We start from the raw sequence: 18424 nt of genomic DNA on the forward strand, positions 1-18424 counted from the left end.
GGAGGGCGGCTCCGCACACACAGCAGAGGGGGAGAAAAGGGCACAGCAGAGGAGAAGGCGGTACAGCAGAGGGGGAGAGAAACGAGGCCGTGCATATAGCAGAGGGTGAGAGGAGGGCACAGCAGAGGGGGAGAGGAAGGAGACCGCGCATACAGCAGAGGGGGACAGGAGGGGACACATACAGCAGAGGGGGAGAGGAGGGCGGCCCCACACACAGCAGAGGGGGATAGGAGGGCGGACCCGCACACACAGCAGAGGGATGGAGGAGGGCAGCCACGCGCATACAGCCCAGGGGGAGAGGAAAGCAGCCGTACATGCAGCAAACAGGGAAAGTGTCAGCACACATGGCAGGTTAGGGTGGCCACGCCATATGCCAATCCTAGCCCCACAAAAAGCGCCACTACCTGGCTGCAGTGAGAACTACACTTGTAATCTAAAAATCCCACCTACCTCCAGCTCAAGGTCCTGTGGTTCTGCTGCAGATAGTGGAATGACGGCAATCTTTGTGATTTTGTAGATTTCATGGCTTTCAGGAAGGATGCCAATCAAGGATTTCTGGCGAATAAGAAGAAGCCACCAGGGAAGATCTGTAGAGAAGCAGTGTGTCTGTAAGTGGAAGAAACCCTTAACCAAACCTGAAGATCTGGATGTCAAGGACAATAAATTACCAATCATCACCCAAACAGCCCTGCTAAAGGGGAACACCTGCAATCCACCATCCCTCTGATCCTCTCAGAGTTCACAAGAAGAAAAAGCTTCTAGAGGGACAGGGGCCAAAGGAAATCCAAAATCCCTTCCCCTGACATTGACGTCAACCTGCCCTCACAACCTTATGTGAACTCCATGATCTTATCAGCTGTCCTAAGTATGAGGACCCAATCTTCCGATATGTGATCCCAAGCAGCAAATAACTATTGTAGCAGCAGCCACTGACCAGGACGAAGCTGCCAATCATTATCATCCGGAGGAAACCATAAATGACAGGTCTAGTAGCGAGGTCATGTTATCTGCATCCTGCGACCAGAGACAGCCGCAGGCAAGGGACAGCGTCTGCCATGAAGGATCCGTGCTGCACCAGAAGTCCTCAGTTATCACTGCCTACCCTCAATGAGGCAGTGCCACCTCGGCTCCAGTACTGCATCCAGTACAAACATGTGAGACGACCACAGAGCAGAAATAAAAGGACAAGTTCTATGTAAATAAACGTTATCGAGACAAGTCAGAGGCTGCAATCAGTCCGAGATCTACTCTGCCTGGACTCACCCACAGGGCACACACCAACCCATCTGGCACAGACCACCACAGAACTTGTGCTCCTTCATTACAGCAGTGCAAGGAGAGGGTCAAAACTGGATCAGAGATCAGTAACGCATCACCCAATAGTTAGCAAACTGGTCCTGATCTAGTCCTGCTCTCACCGCCGGATACCTGCTGGAACATGCACAATCCGGAATGAGCAGAGCTGTGACAATAGTCCAGGCTAATTACTCACCTGCACTCATACACTGCAACAAACCATCAGCTCGTGTAAAAAAAAATAAAATAAAATCCTCACATGAGCACATCAGTACATATTGAGCGGCTGCTGTAACCTCGCCCGGCACTGACTGACAGCCGGCCCAGCAGTGCATCAGTACATAGTGAGCGGCTGCTGTAACCTCGCCCGGCACTGACTGACAGCCGGCCCAGCAGTGCATCAGTACATAGTGAGCAGTGTTGTGAGTTCATTTTCCCCTTCACTGTCGATGTCTGATGAACTCCCTCTTCTGGTGAAGGAAGGTAGTGAGGCTAATTACCAAACACATGATCTGGTAGATGATGACTGGGTAACAGGAACTGCTGACTGGATATAAGGCAGCCGACGCCCTTCTGAGTCGCTGGTGATTTCTCTGCTGGATTCTTGGAGACCAGTCTGATTCCTGCTTCCCAAAGATAAGTTTTTGCTCTGCTATTGAACTTATTAGTTTTGTTTACCTTGTTTTTTGGAGTTCAGCCATCCCCGGTCGGGGGTGTGCTGAGTTCCATTTTTGTCTCTGATCAGTTTGTCTCTTTGCTCTGTCTTCAGAATTTACCTGAGTGCTGATATAGTCTTTTTGAAGTCCTAGCGACTTCAGGGCCTGTTTTTCCTATCAGACGGTTGGGACATTTTTTGGTAGGGTTTTTTGCGGATTGCAGACAGCAGCTTTTCTATCCTGTCCTTTTTAGTTAGCTTGGGCCCCATCGTTTGCTCAACCTATCTTTCTATCTGTGTTAGTGTTTTCATCTTGCTTCACCGTCATTATACAGTGGGGCAAAAAAGTATTTAGTCAGTCAGCAATAGTGCAAGTTCCACCACTTAAAAAGATGAGAGGCGTCTGTAATTTACATCATAGGTAGACCTCAACTATGGGAGACAAACTGAGAAAAAAAAATCCAGAAAATCACATTGTCTGTTTTTTTTTCATTTTATTTGCATATTATGGTGGAAAATAAGTATTTGGTCAGAAACAAGCAATCAAGATTTCTGGCTCTCACAGACCTGTAACTTCTTCTTTAAGAGTCTCCTCTTTCCTCCACTCATTACCTGTAGTAATGGCACCTGTTTAAACTTGTTATCAGTATAAAAAGACACCTGTGCACACCCTCAAACAGTCTGACTCCAAACTCCACTATGGTGAAGACCAAAGAGCTGTCAAAGGACACCAGAAACAAAATTGTAGCCCTGCACCAGGCTGGGAAGACTGAATCTGCAATAGCCAACCAGCTTGGAGTGAAGAAATCAACTGTGGGAGCAATAATTAGAAAATGGAAGACATACAAGACCACTGATAATCTCCCTCGATCTGGTGCTCCACGCAAAATCCCACCCCGTGGGGTCAGAATGATCACAAGAACGGTGAGCAAAAATCCCAGAACCACGCGGGGGGACCTAGTGAATGAACTGCAGAGAGCAGGGACCAATGTAACAAGGCCTACCATAAGTAACACACTACGCCACCATGGACTCAGATCCTGCAGTGCCAGACGTGTCCCACTGCTTAAGCCTGTACATGTCCGGGCCCGTCTGAAGTTTGCTAGAGAGCATTTGGATGATCCAGAGGAGTTTTGGGAGAATGTCCTATGGTCTGATGAAACCAAACTGGAACTGTTTGGTAGAAACACAACTTGTCGTGTTTGGAGGAAAAAGAATACTGAGTTGCATCCATCAAACACCATACCTACTGTAAAGCATGGTGGTGGAAACATCTTGCTTTGGGGCTGTTTCTCTGCAAAGGGGCCAGGACGACTGATCCGGGTACATGAAAGAATGAATGGGGCCATGTATCGTGAGATTTTGAGTGAAAACCTCCTTCCATCAGCAAGGGCATTGAAGATGAAACGTGGCTGGGTCTTTCAACATGACAATGATCCAAAGCACACCGCCAGGGCAACGAAGGAGTGGCTTCGTAAGAAGCATTTCAAGGTCCTGGAGTGGCCTAGCCAGTCTCCAGATCTCAACCCTATAGAAAACCTTTGGAGGGAGTTGAAAGTCCGTGTTGCCAAGCGAAAAGCCAAAAACATCACTGCTCTAGAGGAGATCTGCATGGAGGAATGGGCCAACATACCAACAACAGTGTGTGGCAACCTAGTGAAGACTTACAGAAAACGTTTGACCTCTGTCATTGCCAACAAAGGATATATCACAAAGTATTGAGATGAAATTTTGTTTCTGACCAAATACTTATTTTCCACCATAATATACAAATAAAATGAAAAAAAACAACAGACAATGTGATTTTCTGGATTTTTTTTTCTCAGTTTGTCTCTCATAGTTGAGGTCTACCTATGATGTAAATTACAGACGCCTCTCATCTTTTTAGGTGGTGGAACTTGCACTATTGCTGACTGACTAAATACTTTTTTGCCCCACTGTATGTTGGGGGCTGCCTATTGCTTTGGGGTCTGCTCTGGGGCAGTTTAGATTTCCCCTTTCTTTCTTTAGGCCTATTTAGTTCTCCGGCTGTGATCGAGGGGTCTAGGGCATCGTAGGAACCCCCCATGGCTACTGTTAGTTGTTGTGGATAGGATCAGGGGTCTGCAATCCGATAGCTACCAACCTCTCCGGTTTTCTGGACTTAGCTTGTATTTTTGTTTTTTCCTCCTTCGGTGACTCATTTGTTGAGAGTTCATTTTCCCCTCCGTCACTGAGGCCTGGTGAACTCCCTGTTCTAGTGAAGGAAGGTAGTGAGCCTGATTATCAGGCACCTGGGACTAATGAAGACGATTGGCTGAGTGGAGTCACTGACTGGATTTAAGGCAGCCTACGCCCTTTCTGCCCTGCGGGTGATTTCTCTGTGGACTCTTGGACACCAGTCTGATTCCTGCTCTCCTAAAGCTAAGTTTTCTGTTTTGCCTTTTTGCATTTAAGATTTGTTTTTGTTTTTCTTGCTTTTTGGATTCTGCCACTCCCTGCTGGAGTGTGCAGTGTTCCGTTAGCTCTGTCTTCTGAAAGTACCTGAGTGCTGATTTAGTTTTTGAAGCTTAGTTGCTTCAGGGCCATTTTTATATCAGCTTGTTGGCTTTTGTCTCTGATAGGGTTTTGGCAGATTGCAGACAGCAGCCTTCCTATCCGTTCCTATTTAGGTAGTTTTTGGGCCCCGTCTTTGCTCAGCCTGTCTTTCTGTCTGTGTAAGTGTTTTCATCTTGCGTCACCGTCATTATATGTGGGGGGCTGCCTATTGCTTTGGGGTCTGTTCTGGGGCAGTTAGATTTCCCCTTTCCTTCTTTAGGCCTATGTATCTCTCCGGCTGTGATCGAGGGGTCTAGGTCATCGTAGGAACTCCCCACGTCTACTGCTAGTTGTGTTGATAGGTTCAGGGGTCTGCAATCTGATAGTTGCCAACTTCTCTGGTTTTCTGGACTTAGCTAGCATTTCTGTTTTTGCCGCCTACGGTGACTCAATCATAACACTCATTCATAACAGAGCAGCAGCTGTAACCTCGCCCGGCACTGACTGACAGCCGGCCCAGCAGTGCATCAGCACATAGTGAGCGGCTGCTGTAACCTCGCCCACCACTGACTGACAGCAGCCCCAGCAGTGCATCAGTACACAGTGAGCGGCTGCTGTAACCTCGCCCGGCACTGACTGACAGCAGCCCCAGCAGTGCATCAGTAGTGAGCGGCTGCTGTAACCTCGCCCACCTCTGAGTGACAGCAGCCCCAGCAGTGCATCAGTACATAGTGAGCGGCTGCTGTAACCTCGCCCACCACTGACTGACAGCCGCCCAAGCAGTGCATCAGTACATAGTGAGCGGCTGCTGTAACCTCGCCCACCACTGACTGACAGCCGCCCCAGTATTGCATCAGTACACAGTGAGCGGCTGCTGTAACCTCACCCACCACTGACTGACAGCTGGCCCAGCAGTGCATCAGTACATAGAGAGCGCCTGCTGTAACCTCTCCCAGTACTGACTGACAGCTGGCCCAGCAGTGCATCAGTACATAGTGAGCGGCGGCTGTAACCTCGCCCAGTACTGACTGACAGCTGGCCCAGCAGTGCATCAGTACATAGTGAGCGGCGGCTGTAACCTCGCCCACCACTGACTGACAGCCGCCCCAGCAGTGCATCAGTACATAGTGAGCGGCGGCTGTAACCTCGCCCACCACTGACTGACAGCGGCCCCAGCAGTGCATCATTACATAGCGACATAGTGAGCGACTGCTGTAACCTCGCCCGGCACTGACTGACAGCCGGATTTCACAGGACATTCACTGAGACTGCTAATAAGGAAATGACGATGGGAGGAGCTGTAATAAGGAGGTGACGATGGGAGGAGCTGCAATAAGGAGATGACGGGGGGAGCTGCAATACGGAGATGACGGGGGGGGAGCTGTAATACGGAGATGACGGGGGGGAGCTGTAATACGGAGATGACGGGGGGAGCTGCAATACGGAGATGACGGGGGTGAGCTGTAATACGGAGATGACGGGGGGGGAGCTGTAATACGGAGATGACGGGGGGGGAGCTGTAATACGGAGATGACGGGGGGGGAGCTGTAATACGGAGATGACGGGGGGGAGCTGTAATACGGAGATGACGGGGGGGGAGCTGTAATACGGAGATGACGGGGGGGGGCAGCTGTAATAAGGAGATAATGGAGGGCGCTTTACTGATGAGCAGTGGAGCTGGAGAAGTCTTTAGAGAAGGTTAGGGGACCATTCACATACAGAAATGACTTGTGTCGCCCTCAATAGTAGATTTGCTCTCAATCATCGGATAGGCTCCTCCAGCCGCAGCATTCCACCACACAGAAGACATTTCAGCCATTATGACCTTGTGCAGTGAGTCACAGGAGCCCATCCCATACCTGGCTCAGAGCCGCAGCTCTTTGTAGTCATCTTCACCCACTGAGGACGTGCTCTTACCTGTGTGCAGCTGAACCTTCCCGATTATTCCTTCCACCAGTCCTAAGCAGATTGGATTCCAGGCTAGAAGAAGGTCTGTGGCTGCAAAAAACAACAAAAAGAAGGCATCCATAAAGGAGAAGACAGCACGTATAGTACTGCAGATGCTGAGTAACACGGAAGAGGTCCTCACAGAGTCATGGATGCCACAGACACCACTGAGGCAAAGGAACCAATAAACTCATGGGATTTCACTGTTAAGCGAAGGGTTAATATCTCATCAAAAAGAAAACTCAATCTCTGACCTTAGCAATGATCAGATACTGCTAGCGTTTGGCTGCATGGGTTACATGTCCCCGAGTCGAGATGTCGTTCTCACTCTTTCACCCACAAGAAAAGAACGCTCTTAAATGTCACCCCGCATATCCCTGGTCAATCAGTCCTCAGGGTGCGAATCTTCTCTGATGAGCAGTTCGCGGCTGCGGATGCCCTGGAGCACCAATGTGGACGCCCGGCTCCGGATGCCCTGGAGCACCAATGTGGACGCCCGGCTCCGGATGCCCTGGAGCACCAATGTGGACGCCCGGCTCCGGATGCCCAGGAGCACCAATGTGGACGCACGGCTCCGGATGCCCAGGAGCACCAATGTGGACGCACGGCTCCGGATGCCCTGGAGCACCAATGTGGACGCCCGGCTCCGGATGCCCTGGAGCACCAATGTGGACGCCCGGCTCCGGATGCCCTGGAGCACCAATGTGGACACCCGGCTCATCTTCTACACAAACTTACAAACGCCATAAAGCAGGCTCTTGTGTGCCATTTAGCGTGTGTGCGTGGATTCTTTAGTGCTGTGGTGTGGGTGGTCCCATGCATTATGGCATTTGGTGTGGAATGTGTTCCCATGTGTGCGTGTTCCCACATGGTTGTTATGTGTTCCCATGTGGCATGTGTGTGCAGTCCCATGTGGTGTGATGTTGATGTTGTGGGTGTCCACTCCCGTGTGTTTGTTGGGTGTGTTCCTGCGGGGCGTGTGTTCGTTCCCAAGTGGTGTGGTGCGTGTGTTTGTGTTCCCATGTAACGTGCATGTTCCCATGTAGTGTGGGTTCCCATGTTTTGTAGTGTGTGTTTGTGTTCCCATGTAATGTGCATGTTCCCATGTTTTGTGGTGTGTTTGTGTTCCCATGTAATGTGCATGTTCCCATGTAGTGTGGGTTCTCATGTTTTGTAGTCTGTTTGTGTTCCCATGTAATGTGGGTTCCCATGTTTTGTAGTGTGTGTTTGTGTTCCCATGTAATGTGCATGTTCCCATGTTTTGTGGTGTGTGTGTTTGTGTTCCCATGTAGTGTGCATGTTCCCATGTAGTGTGGATTCCCATGTTTTGTAGTGTGTGTGTTGCCATGTAACGTGCATGTTCCCATGTAGTGTGGGGTGTGTGTGTGTGTGTGTGTGTGTTCCCATGTAATGTGCATGTTCCCATGTAGTGTGGGTTCCCATGTTTTGTGGTGTGTGTGTTCCCATGTAGTGTGCATGTTCCCATGTAGTGTGGTTTCCCATGTTTTGTGGTGTGTGTGTGTGTGTTCCCATGTAGTATGCATGTTCCCATGTAGTGTGTGTTCCCATGTAGTGTGCATGTTCCCATGTTTTGTGTGTTTGTGTTCCCATGTAATGTGAATGTTCCCATGTAGTGTGGGTTCGTGTTCCCATGTAGTGTGGGTTCCCATGTTTTGTAGTGTGTGTGTCTGTGTTCCAATGTAATGTGCATGTTCCCATGTTTTGTGGTGTGTTTGTGTTCCCATGTAATGTGCATGTTCCCATGTGGTGTGGGTTCCCATGTTTTGTAGTGTGTTTGTGTTCCCATGTAATGTGCATGTTCCCATGTAGTGTGGGTTCCCATGTTTTGTAGTGTGTGGGTTTGTGTTCCCATGTAATGTGCATGTTCCCATGTAGTGTGGGTTCCCATGTTTTGCAGTGTGTCTGTGTTTGTGTTCCCATGAAATGGGCATGTTCCCATGTAGTGTGGGTTCCCATGTTTTGTAGTGTGTGTGTGTGTGTGTATATGTGTTCCCATGTAGTGTGCATGTTCCCATGTTTTGTAGTGTGTGTGTTCCCATGTAATGTGCATGTTCCCATGTTTTGTACTGTGTTTGTGTTCCCATGTAATGTGCATGTTCCCATGTAGTGTGGGTTCCCATGTTTTGTGATGTGTGTGTGTTCCCATGTAGTGTGCATGTTCCCATGTAGTGTGGGTTCCCATGTTTTATAGTGTGTGTTTGTGTTCCCACGTAATGTGCATGTTCCCATGTTTTGTAGTGTGTTTGTGTTCCCATGTAATGTGCATGTTCCCATGTAGTGTTGGTGTCCATGTTTTGTAGTGTGTGTGTGTGTGTGTGTGTTCCCATGTAGTGTGCATGTTCCCATGTAGTGTGGGTTCCCATGTTTTGTAGTGTGCTTGTGTTCCCATGTAATGTGAATGTTCCCATGTAGTGTGGGTTCCCATGTTTTGTGATGTGTGTGTGTTCCCATGTAGTGTGCATGTTCCCATGTAGTGTGGGTTCCCATGTTTTATAGTGTGTGTTTGTGTTCCCACGTAATGTGCATGTTCCCATGTTTTGTAGTGTGTTTGTGTTCCCATGTAATGTGCATGTTCCCATGTAGTGTTGGTGTCCATGTTTTGTAGTGTGTGTGTGTGTGTGTTCCCATGTAGTGTGCATGTTCCCATGTAGTGTGGGTTCCCATGTTTTGTAGTGTGCTTGTGTTCCCATGTAATGTGCATGTTCCCATGTAGTGTGGGTTCCCATGTTTTGTGATGTGTGTGTGTTCCCATGTAGTGTGCATGTTCCCATGTAGTGTGGGTTCCCATGTTTTATAGTGTGTGTTTGTGTTCCCACGTAATGTGCATGTTCCCATGTTTTGTAGTGTGTTTGTGTTCCCATGTAATGTGCATGTTCCCATGTAGTGTTGGTGTCCATGTTTTGTAGTGTGTGTGTGTGTGTGTGTTCCCATGTAGTGTGCATGTTCCCATGTAGTGTGGGTTCCCATGTTTTGTAGTGTGCTTGTGTTCCCATGTAATGTGAATGTTCCCATGTAGTGTGGTTCGTGTTCCCATGTAGTGTTGGTTCCCATGTTTTGTAGTGTGTGTGTGTTCCCATGTAGTGTGCATGTTCCCATGTAGTGTGGGTTCCCATGTAGTGTTGGTTCCCATGTAGTGTAGTGTGTGTGTTCCCATGTAATGTAGTGTGTGTGTGTGTTCCCATGTAATGTGCATGTTCCCCTGTAGTGTGGGTTCCCATGTTTTATAGTGTGTGTTTGTGTTCCCATGTAGTGTGCATGTTCCCATGTAGTGTTGGTTCCCATGTTTTATAGTGTGTGTTTGTGTTCCCATGTAGTGTGCATGTTCCCATGTAGTGTGGGTTCCCATGTTTTATAGTGTGTGTTTGTGTTCCCATGTAGTGTGCATGTTCCCATGTAGTGTGGGTTCCCATGTTTTGCAGTGTGTGTGTTTGTGTTCCCATGTAATGGGCATGTTCCCATGTAGTGTGGGTTCCCATGTTTTGCAGTGTGTGTGTTTGTGTTCCCATGTAATGGGCATGTTCCCATGTAGTGTGGGTTCCCATGTTTTGTAGTGTGTGTGTGTGTGTGTGTGTATGTGTTCCCATGTAGTGTGCATGTTCCCATGTTTTGTAGTGTGTTTGTGTTCCCATGTAATGTGCATGTTCCCATGTTTTGTAGTGTGTTTGTGTTCCCATGTAATGTGCATGTTCCCATGTTTTGTAGTGTGTTTGTGTTCCCATGTAATGTGCATGTTCCCATGTTTTGTAGTGTGTTTGTGTTCCCATGTAATGTGCATATTCCCATGTAGTGTGGGCTCCCATGTTTTGTAGTGTGTGTGTGTGTGTATGTGTTCCCATGTAGTGTGCATATTCCCATGCAGTGTGGGTTCCCATGTTTTGTAGTGTGTGTGTGTGTGTGTGTGTGTTCCCATGTAGTGTGCATGTTCCCATGTGGTGTGGGTTTTGTAGTGTGTTTGTGTTCCCATGTACTGTGCATCTTCCCATGTAGTGTGGGTTCCCATGTTTTGTGGTGTGTTTGTGTATGTGTTCATGTTCCCATGTAGTGTGGGTTCCCATGTTTTGTAGTGTGTGTGTGTGTGTGTGTGTGTGTGTGTGTGTGTGTGTGTGTGTGTGTATGTGTTCCCATGTAGTGTGCATGTTCCCATGTAGTGTGGGTTCCCATGTTTTGTAGTGTGTGTGTGTGTGTTCCCATGTAGTGTGCATGTTCCCATGTGGTGTTGGTTTTGTAGTGTGTTTGTGTTCCCATGTACTGTGCATCTTCCCATGTAGTGTGGGTTCCCATGTTTTGTGGTGTGTTTGTGTATGTGTTCATGTTCCCATGTAGTGTGGGTTCCCATGTTTTGTAGTGTGTATGTTCCCATGTAGTGTGGGTTCCCATGTTTTGTGGTGTGTTTGTGTGCCCATGTAATGTGCATGTTCCCATGTAGTGTGGGTTCGTGTTCCCATGTAGTGTGGGTTCCCATGTTTTGTAGTGTGTGTGTCTGTGTTCCCATGTAGTGTGGTGTGTGTGGGTTCCCATGTTTTGTGGTGTTTGTGTTTCCATGTAGCGTGCATATTCCCATGTGATGTGGTGTGAGAGTGTGTGTGCTCCTATGTGGTGATGTGCGTCTGTGTGTTCCTGAGTGGTGTGTTCCCATGCAGTGTCTGTTCCTGTGTGGTGTGTGAGGCAGTGACTGGTGTTACACGTGAGGGTCACTGTATGTTCCCTCTAGGATGCGCACAGAGGCATATTGAGGCCATGAGAGTGCATTGCATCACAGGCGTAGCTGTGCTTGCAATGCAGAGTAAAAGTGAGTACAGGTCTTGGACATGCTAGTTGTCCAAGGCAGATTTAGGGAAAACCTGCTCTGGGCTTTTGTGTTTTGAAACTGACTGCAGTATGTTAGTGTTGCAGTTCGTTTCATTCCTGGCCGGGTTTTCCATGTGACTGAAGGTCACAGATTCTAGTTAGAAACCCTGCAGTATATCGTTTGTGTGTGAGGGCCCAGTTTCAGTTGGTGTTTGTTAGAGTGCAGAGCAGTCGGCTTTGCAGAACTCCACCTGAGTGAGGCAACACAGGCTGGTGGAGCCAAATGGCCAAGGCAGCTGAAGAGCTTGGCACCCACAGTGGTGCAGACGCCCACGGCAATTGGTCTCGGAGGTAGACTGTCCTATGCCCAAAGGAGCACTGGCGTGTTTAGTGACCGTACACTGGAGGATATGGTTTCCGGCTGCGATACGGAGGATATCCTGTACTGTGTAAAGCTGTGAATAGCACATTAAAATGGCGGTGAAGTCGCCTACGGCAGGGTTCCCAAACTCCAGTCCTCAAGGCCCACCAACAGATCATGTTTTCAGGATTTCCTTAGTATTGCTCAGGTGATAATTGCTTCACCTGTGCAATACAAAGGAAATCCTGAAAATATGATCTGTTGGTGGGTCTTAAGAACTGGAGTTGGGGAACCCTGGCCTCCGGCAACCAGTCAGGGGAGGACTGGCGTGTTTAGTGAGGGGATATGTTTCTCGACTGCGATCCGGAGGATATCGTGTGCTGCATTTTGCTGAGTTGAACATTAAAGAGAAATTTTGCTTTGAACTTTGCTGGGTCACTGCCTCATCACTGCATATGTGTGCCCCCATGCGCCGTGGTGTGCGTTCCTGTGTGACCCCATGCGCCGTGGTGTGCGTTCCTGTGTGACCCCATGCGCCGTGGTGTGCGTTCCTGTGTGACCCCATGCGCCGTGGTGTGCGTTCCTGTGTGACCCCATGCGCCGTGGTGTGCGTTCCTGTGTGACCCCATGCGCCGTGGTGTGCGTTCCTGTGTGACCCCATGCGCCGTGGTGTGCGTTCCTGTGTGACCCCATGCGCCGTGGTGTGCGTTCCTGTGTGCCCCCATGCGCCGTGGTGTGCGTTCCTGTGTGCCCCCATGCGCCGTGGTGTGCGTTCCTGTGTGCCCCCATGCGCCGTGGTGTGCGTTCCTGTGTGCCCCCATGCGCCGTGGTGTGCGTTCCTGTGTGACCCCATGCGCCGAGGAGTGTGTTCCGGTGTGACCCCATGCGCCGAGGTGTGTGTTCCGGTGTGACCCCATGCGCCGAGGTGTGTGTTCCTGTGTGCCATCTCCATATGTCAGGGGTCCCCATTACAATAATATTTGGAGATGTTTCCAAATATTTAGGCTCAGACATGAGGCTCCAACGTCCACACAGGAGCAGGCACCAGCTCAGCCAGCGCTCCACAGTCATCGCTAGGCCTGGACACTGTCATCATATACATTCACCAGTTACTGGAGATCAGGGACTGTAACCACCTTGCACTGCACAGAATTAAAGGGGTTTTCCAGCTTTAGCATGTTACCACTCATAGTGTAGCAGAGGGTCCAATAATTTTCGGAGTTGGTGACACGTTTCCCGCGTCCAGTGAGGGCTCACCACCACCAACCACTGAGCTCAGCGCATTGTCACCTCGTTGCTATGGTGGCAGGAGAGAACCAGCTCATTGCTTAACCCTCTGCTTGTCTGCGGCTGATCAGAGTAACTCTATGGCTTTCACCCATGATGTCCGCCATTGTTACTAATAGTTACTAATAGGAGAAGCAGAGCACAGATGAGGCCATTAATAATTATGAGGCGCCCTGCATCCAGCATTATGTTCCTCTGTGCCAGTGTCACACAGCTCTGCAGGTGGAAGTCACACTGAATTATTAATGACCACAGAGCAGCGATCAGAGAGAGAAGTGTGAAAGTACACGCTCTATGCACGGGGAGGTTGAGTCTCCGTCCACGCGCCATGCCCGGGGAGGTTGAGCCGCCGTCCACGCGCCATGCCCGGGGAGGTTGAGCCGCCGTCCACGCGCCATGCCCGGGGAGGTTGAGCCGCCGTCCACGCGCCATGCCCGGGGAGGTTGAGCCGCCGTCCACGCGCCATGCCCGGGGAGGTTGAGCCGCCGTCCACGCGCCATGCCCGGGGAGGTTGAGCCGCCGTCCACGCGCCATGCCCGGGGAGGCTGAGCCGCCGTCCACGCGCCATGCCCGGGGAGGCTGAGCCGCCGTCCACGCGCCATGCCCGGGGAGGCTGAGCCGCCGTCCACGCGCCATGCCCGGGGAGGCTGAGCCGCCGTCCACGCGCCATGCCCGGGGAGGCTGAGCCGCCGTCCACGCGCCATGCCCGGGGAGGCTGAGCCGCCGTCCACGCGCCATGCCCGGGGAGGCTGAGCCGCCGTCCACGCGCCATGCCCGGGGAGGCTGAGCCGCCGTCCACGCGCCATGCCCGGGGAGGTTCGACCCAGAATCTTCTCCAGGAGTGAAGTTCTCTCTGTCTATACTCTGGAGATGGTGAGCACTGTGAAGGCTGAGCGTTGTGTGCAGCAGCTCCATGTATCAGCAGCTGCAGCACGCGGGGTACAATTCTGCTGAAGGATCAGGCACAGAGAGAATTAATTTCTGCAGTTGCCCCCTGGTCCTGTGGCGCGGCCATTGGCAGAGGTTGTATGACGCACTCGTCTTCCTGATGTACGGCTGTGGTTGCTCCTACACTGTTCCTGTCATTTTCATTCTTACATGAGAAGTAGAAGGACACGTGCCTTCTCCTCCACTAACCCCACAGGGACCATCACTTCTCCACCTGCCCCTAATGTCCCCCTCCACCTGCCCAATCTCCTCCACCACAAGCCCCTTCTCCTCCTGCCCAATCTCCTCCACGACCTGCCCCTTCTCCCCCTCCACCTTCTCCTGCTGCCCCTTCCCCACCACCTGCCTCTTCCCCTCCTCCTCCTGCCCCTTCTCCCCCTCCTCCTGCCCCTTCTCCCCCTCCTCCTGCCCCTTCTCCACCACCTGCCCCTTGTCCACCTGCCTCTTCCCCTCCTACTCCTGCCCCTTCCCCACCTTCTCCTGCTGCCCCTTCCCCACCACCTGCCCCTTCTCCTCACTTGCCCCTTCTCCACCTCCTGCCTCTTCTCCCCCACCTCCTGCCTCTTCTCCTCCACCTCCTGCCTCTTCTCCCCCACCTCCTGCCTCTTCTCCCCCACCTCCTGCCTCTTCTCCCCCACCTCCTGCCCCTTCTCCACAACCTCCTCCTCCTGCCCCTTCTCCTCCTGCCTCTTCTCCCCCACCTGCCCCTTCCCCTCACGCATCTACCTATACACTGACCTGGACGGCTGCTGAGAGTCCCATCGTGGCGGCTGCACCACAGGGCCCGCTCCCCGCTCTGCAGGATGTAATGGTCCTTCGCTTGGAAGAGCTCCATGACCGGGAAATCCAGCCGGCAGTATCCAGCGGGTGTGGCGACGTCCGCGGCTATCGCATACCTGCCATTCACAAGAAGACGTGGTGCAGGCCGAACCCTCCCCTCCAGTCAGACATGGTACATTCCGCCCCAGCATTCACAGTTGCCTCCAATTGGACTGTGATGCTGACCACGCCCCACAACAAAGGTAAAAGTCAACATGGCGAGAAGCTCCGCCTCCTACCACCACCATGGAAACCTTGTAAAACGACGCGTCTCAAGAAAAGAGAGCACTAAGGAGGCAGCTGAGCAGGGGACTGAGGGGAAAACTGAAGAGAGGACTGAGGAGGAAGCCGAGAAGGGGAGAGGACTGAGGAGAAAACTGAGGAGAGAAATAAACAGAGAACAGAGGAGAAAACTGAGGAGAGGAATAAACAGAGAACTGAGGAGAAAACTGAGGAGAGGAATAAACAGAGAACTGAGGAGAAAACTGAGGAGAGGAATAAACAGAGAACTGAGGAGAAAACTGAGGAGAGGAATAAACAGAGAACTGAGGAGAAAACTGAGGAGAGGAATAAACAGAGAACTGAGGAGAAAACTGAAGAGGACTGAGGAGGAAGCCGAGAAGGGGAGAGGACTGAGGAGAAAACTGAGGAGAGAAATAAACAGAGAACAGAGGAGAAAACTGAGGAAAGGAATAAACAGAGAACAGAGGAGAAAACTGAGGAGAGGAATAAACAGAGAACTGAGGAGAGGGCTGAGGAGGAAGCCGAGAAGGGGAGAGGACTGAGGAGAAAACTGAGGAGAGAAATAAACAGAGAACTGAGGAGAAAACTGAGGAGAGGAATAAACAGAGAACAGAGGAGAAAACTGAGGAGAGGAATAAACAGAGAACTGAGGAGAAAACTGAGGAGAGGAATAAACAGAGAACAGAGGAGAAAACTGAGGAGAGGAATAAACAGAGAACAGAGGAGAAAACTGAGGAGAGGAATAAACAGAGAACTGAGGAGAAAACTGAGGAGAGGAATAAACAGAGAACTGAGGAGAAAACTGAAGAGAGGACTGAGGAGGAAGCCGAGAAGGGGAGAGGACTGAGGAGAAAACTGAGGAGAGAAATAAATAGAGAACTGAGGAGAAAACTGAGGAGAGGAATAAACAGAGAACAGAGGAGAAAACTGAGGAGAGGAATAAACAGAGAACTGAGGAGAAAACTGAGGAGAGGAATAAACAGAGAACTGAGGAGAAAACTGAAGAGAGGACTGAGGAGGAAGCCGAGAAGGGGAGAGGACTGAGGAGAAAACTGAGGAGAGAAATAAATAGAGAACTGAGGAGAAAACTGAGGAGAGGAATAAACAGAGAACAGAGGAGAAAACTGAGGAGAGGAATAAACAGAGAACTGAGGAGAAAACTGAGGAGAGGAATAAACAGAGAACTGAGGAGAAAACTGAAGAGAGGACTGAGGAGGAAGCCGAGAAGGGGAGAGGACTGAGGAGAAAACTGAGGAGAGAGATAAACAGAGAACAGAGGAGAAAACTGAGGAAAGGAATAAACAGAGAACAGAGGAGAAAACTGAGGAGAGGAATAAACAGAGAACTGAGGAGAAAACTGAGGAGAGAAATAAATAGAGAACTGAGGAGAAAACTGAGGAGAGGAATAAACAGAGAACAGAGGAGAAAACTGAGGAGAGGAATAAACAGAGAACTGAGGAGAAAACTGAGGAGAGGAATAAACAGAGAACTGAGGAGAAAACTGAAGAGAGGACTGAGGAGGAAGCCGAGAAGGGGAGAGGACTGAGGAGAAAACTGAGGAGAGAAATAAATAGAGAACTGAGGAGAAAACTGAGGAGAGGAATAAACAGAGAACAGAGGAGAAAACTGAGGAGAGGAATAAACAGAGAACTGAGGAGAAAACTGAGGAGAGGAATAAACAGAGAACTGAGGAGAAAACTGAAGAGAGGACTGAGGAGGAAGCCGAGAAGGGGAGAGGACTGAGGAGAAAACTGAGGAGAGAGATAAACAGAGAACAGAGGAGAAAACTGAGGAAAGGAATAAACAGAGAACAGAGGAGAAAACTGAGGAGAGGAATAAACAGAGAACTGAGGAGAAAACTGAGGAGAGGAATAAACAGAGAACTGAGGAGAAAACTGAGGAAAGGGCTGAGGAGGAAGCCGAGAAGGGGAGAGGACTGAGGAGAAAACTGAGGAGAGAAATAAACAGAGAACTGAGGAGAAAACTGAGGAGAGGAATAAACAGAGAACAGAGGAGAAAACTGAGGAGAGGAATAAACAGAGAACTGAGGAGAAAACTGAGGCGAGGAATAAACAGAGAACTGAGGAGAAAACTGAAGAGAGGACTGAGGAGGAAGCCGAGAAGGGGAGAGGACTGAGGAGAAAACTGAGGAGAGAAATAAACAGAGAACAGAGGAGAAAACTGAGGAAAGGAATAAACAGAGAACAGAGGAGAAAACTGAGGAGAGGAATAAACAGAACTGAGGAGAAAACTGAGGAGAGGAATAAACAGAGAACTGAGGAGAAAACTGAGGAAAGGGCTGAGGAGGAAGCCGAGAAGGGGAGAGGACTGAGGAGAGAAATAAACAGAGAACTGAGGAGAAAACTGAGGAGAGGAATAAACAGAGAACAGAGGAGAAAACTGAGGAGAGGAATAAACAGAGAACTGAGGAGAAAACTGAGGAGAGGAATAAACAGAGAACTGAGGAGAAAACTGAGGAAAGGGCTGAGGAGGAAGCCGAGAAGGGGAGAGGACTGAGGAGAAAACTGAGGAGAGAAATAAACAGAGAACAGAGGAGAAAACTGAGGAAAGGAATAAACAGAGAACAGAGGAGAAAACTGAGGAAAGGAATAAACAGAGAACAGAGGAGAAAACTGAGGAGAGGAATAAACAGAGAACTGAGGAGAAAACTGAGGAGAGAAATAAACAGAACAGAGGAGAAAACTGAGGAAAGGAATAAACAGAGAACAGAGGAGAAAACTGAGGAGAGGAATAAACAGAGAACTGAGGAGAAAACTGAGGAGAGGAATAAACAGAGAACTGAGGAGAAAACTGAGGAGAGGAATAAACAGAGAACTGAGGAAAGGGCTGAGGAGGAAGCCGAGAAGGGGAGAGGACTGAGGAGAAAACTGAGGAGAGAAATAAACAGAGAACAGAGGAGAAAACTGAGGAAAGGAATAAACAGAGAACAGAGGAGAAAACTGAGGAGAGGAATAAACAGAGAACTGAGGAGAAAACTGAGGAGAGGAATAAACAGAGAACTGAGGAGAAAACTGAAGAGAGGACTGAGGAGGAAGCCGAGAAGGGGAGAGGACTGAGGAGAAAACTGAGAAGAGAAATAAACAGAGAACTGAGGAGAAAACTGAGGAGAGGAATAAACAGAGAACAGAGGAGAAAACTGAGGAGAGGACTGAGGAAAGGACTGAGGAGAAAAAAGAGGAGAGGACTGAGGAGGAAGCCGAGAAGGACGACTGAAGAGAAAACTGAGGAAAGGAATAAACAGAGAACAGAGGAGAAAACTGAGGAAAGGACTGAGGAGAAAAAAGAGGAGAGGACTGAGGAAGAAGCCGAGAAGGACGACTGAAGAGAAAACTGAGGAAAGGAATAAACAGAGAACAGAGGAGAAAACTGAGGAAAGGACTGAGGAGAAAAAAGAGGAGAGGACTGAGGAGGAAGCCGAGAAGGACGACTGAAGTTTAGAAAACTGAGGAGAGGACTGAGGAGAAAACTGAGAAGAGGAATAAACAGAGAACTGAGGCGAGGAATAAACAGAGAACTGAGGA

At 49.8% G+C, this 18424-nt stretch overlaps 1 protein-coding gene across 3 annotated transcripts in view; it reads right to left on the minus strand.

The window, feature by feature from the left end:
• INPP5F (inositol polyphosphate-5-phosphatase F) overlaps window positions 1–14782 on the minus strand; it is a 248256-nt gene extending 233474 nt beyond the window's left edge. Inside the window, exons 1-3 of one of the 3 annotated variants that reach the window (XR_012227544.1) lie at window positions 14559–14782; window positions 6386–6466; window positions 451–587 (exon numbers count right to left, since the gene is read on the minus strand). Coding sequence is in view for 2 of the 3 variants with exons in the window: in XM_073564276.1 (XP_073420377.1) it covers window positions 451–587; window positions 6386–6466; window positions 14559–14655 (315 nt within the window). In the remaining variant the exon portion in view is untranslated. The remainder of the gene's footprint in view (window positions 1–450; window positions 588–6385; window positions 6467–14558) is intronic. The other 2 variants (XM_073564276.1, XM_073564275.1) reach the window with 2 other exon arrangements.
• Between the last annotated feature and the right edge of the window lie 3642 nt (window positions 14783–18424).

Source organism: Dendrobates tinctorius, unplaced genomic scaffold (assembly GCF_039654945.1).
Source record: "Dendrobates tinctorius isolate UK_male_01 unplaced genomic scaffold, ASM3965494v1 ptg000443l, whole genome shotgun sequence".
Classification (NCBI taxonomy): domain Eukaryota; kingdom Metazoa; phylum Chordata; class Amphibia; order Anura; family Dendrobatidae; genus Dendrobates; species Dendrobates tinctorius.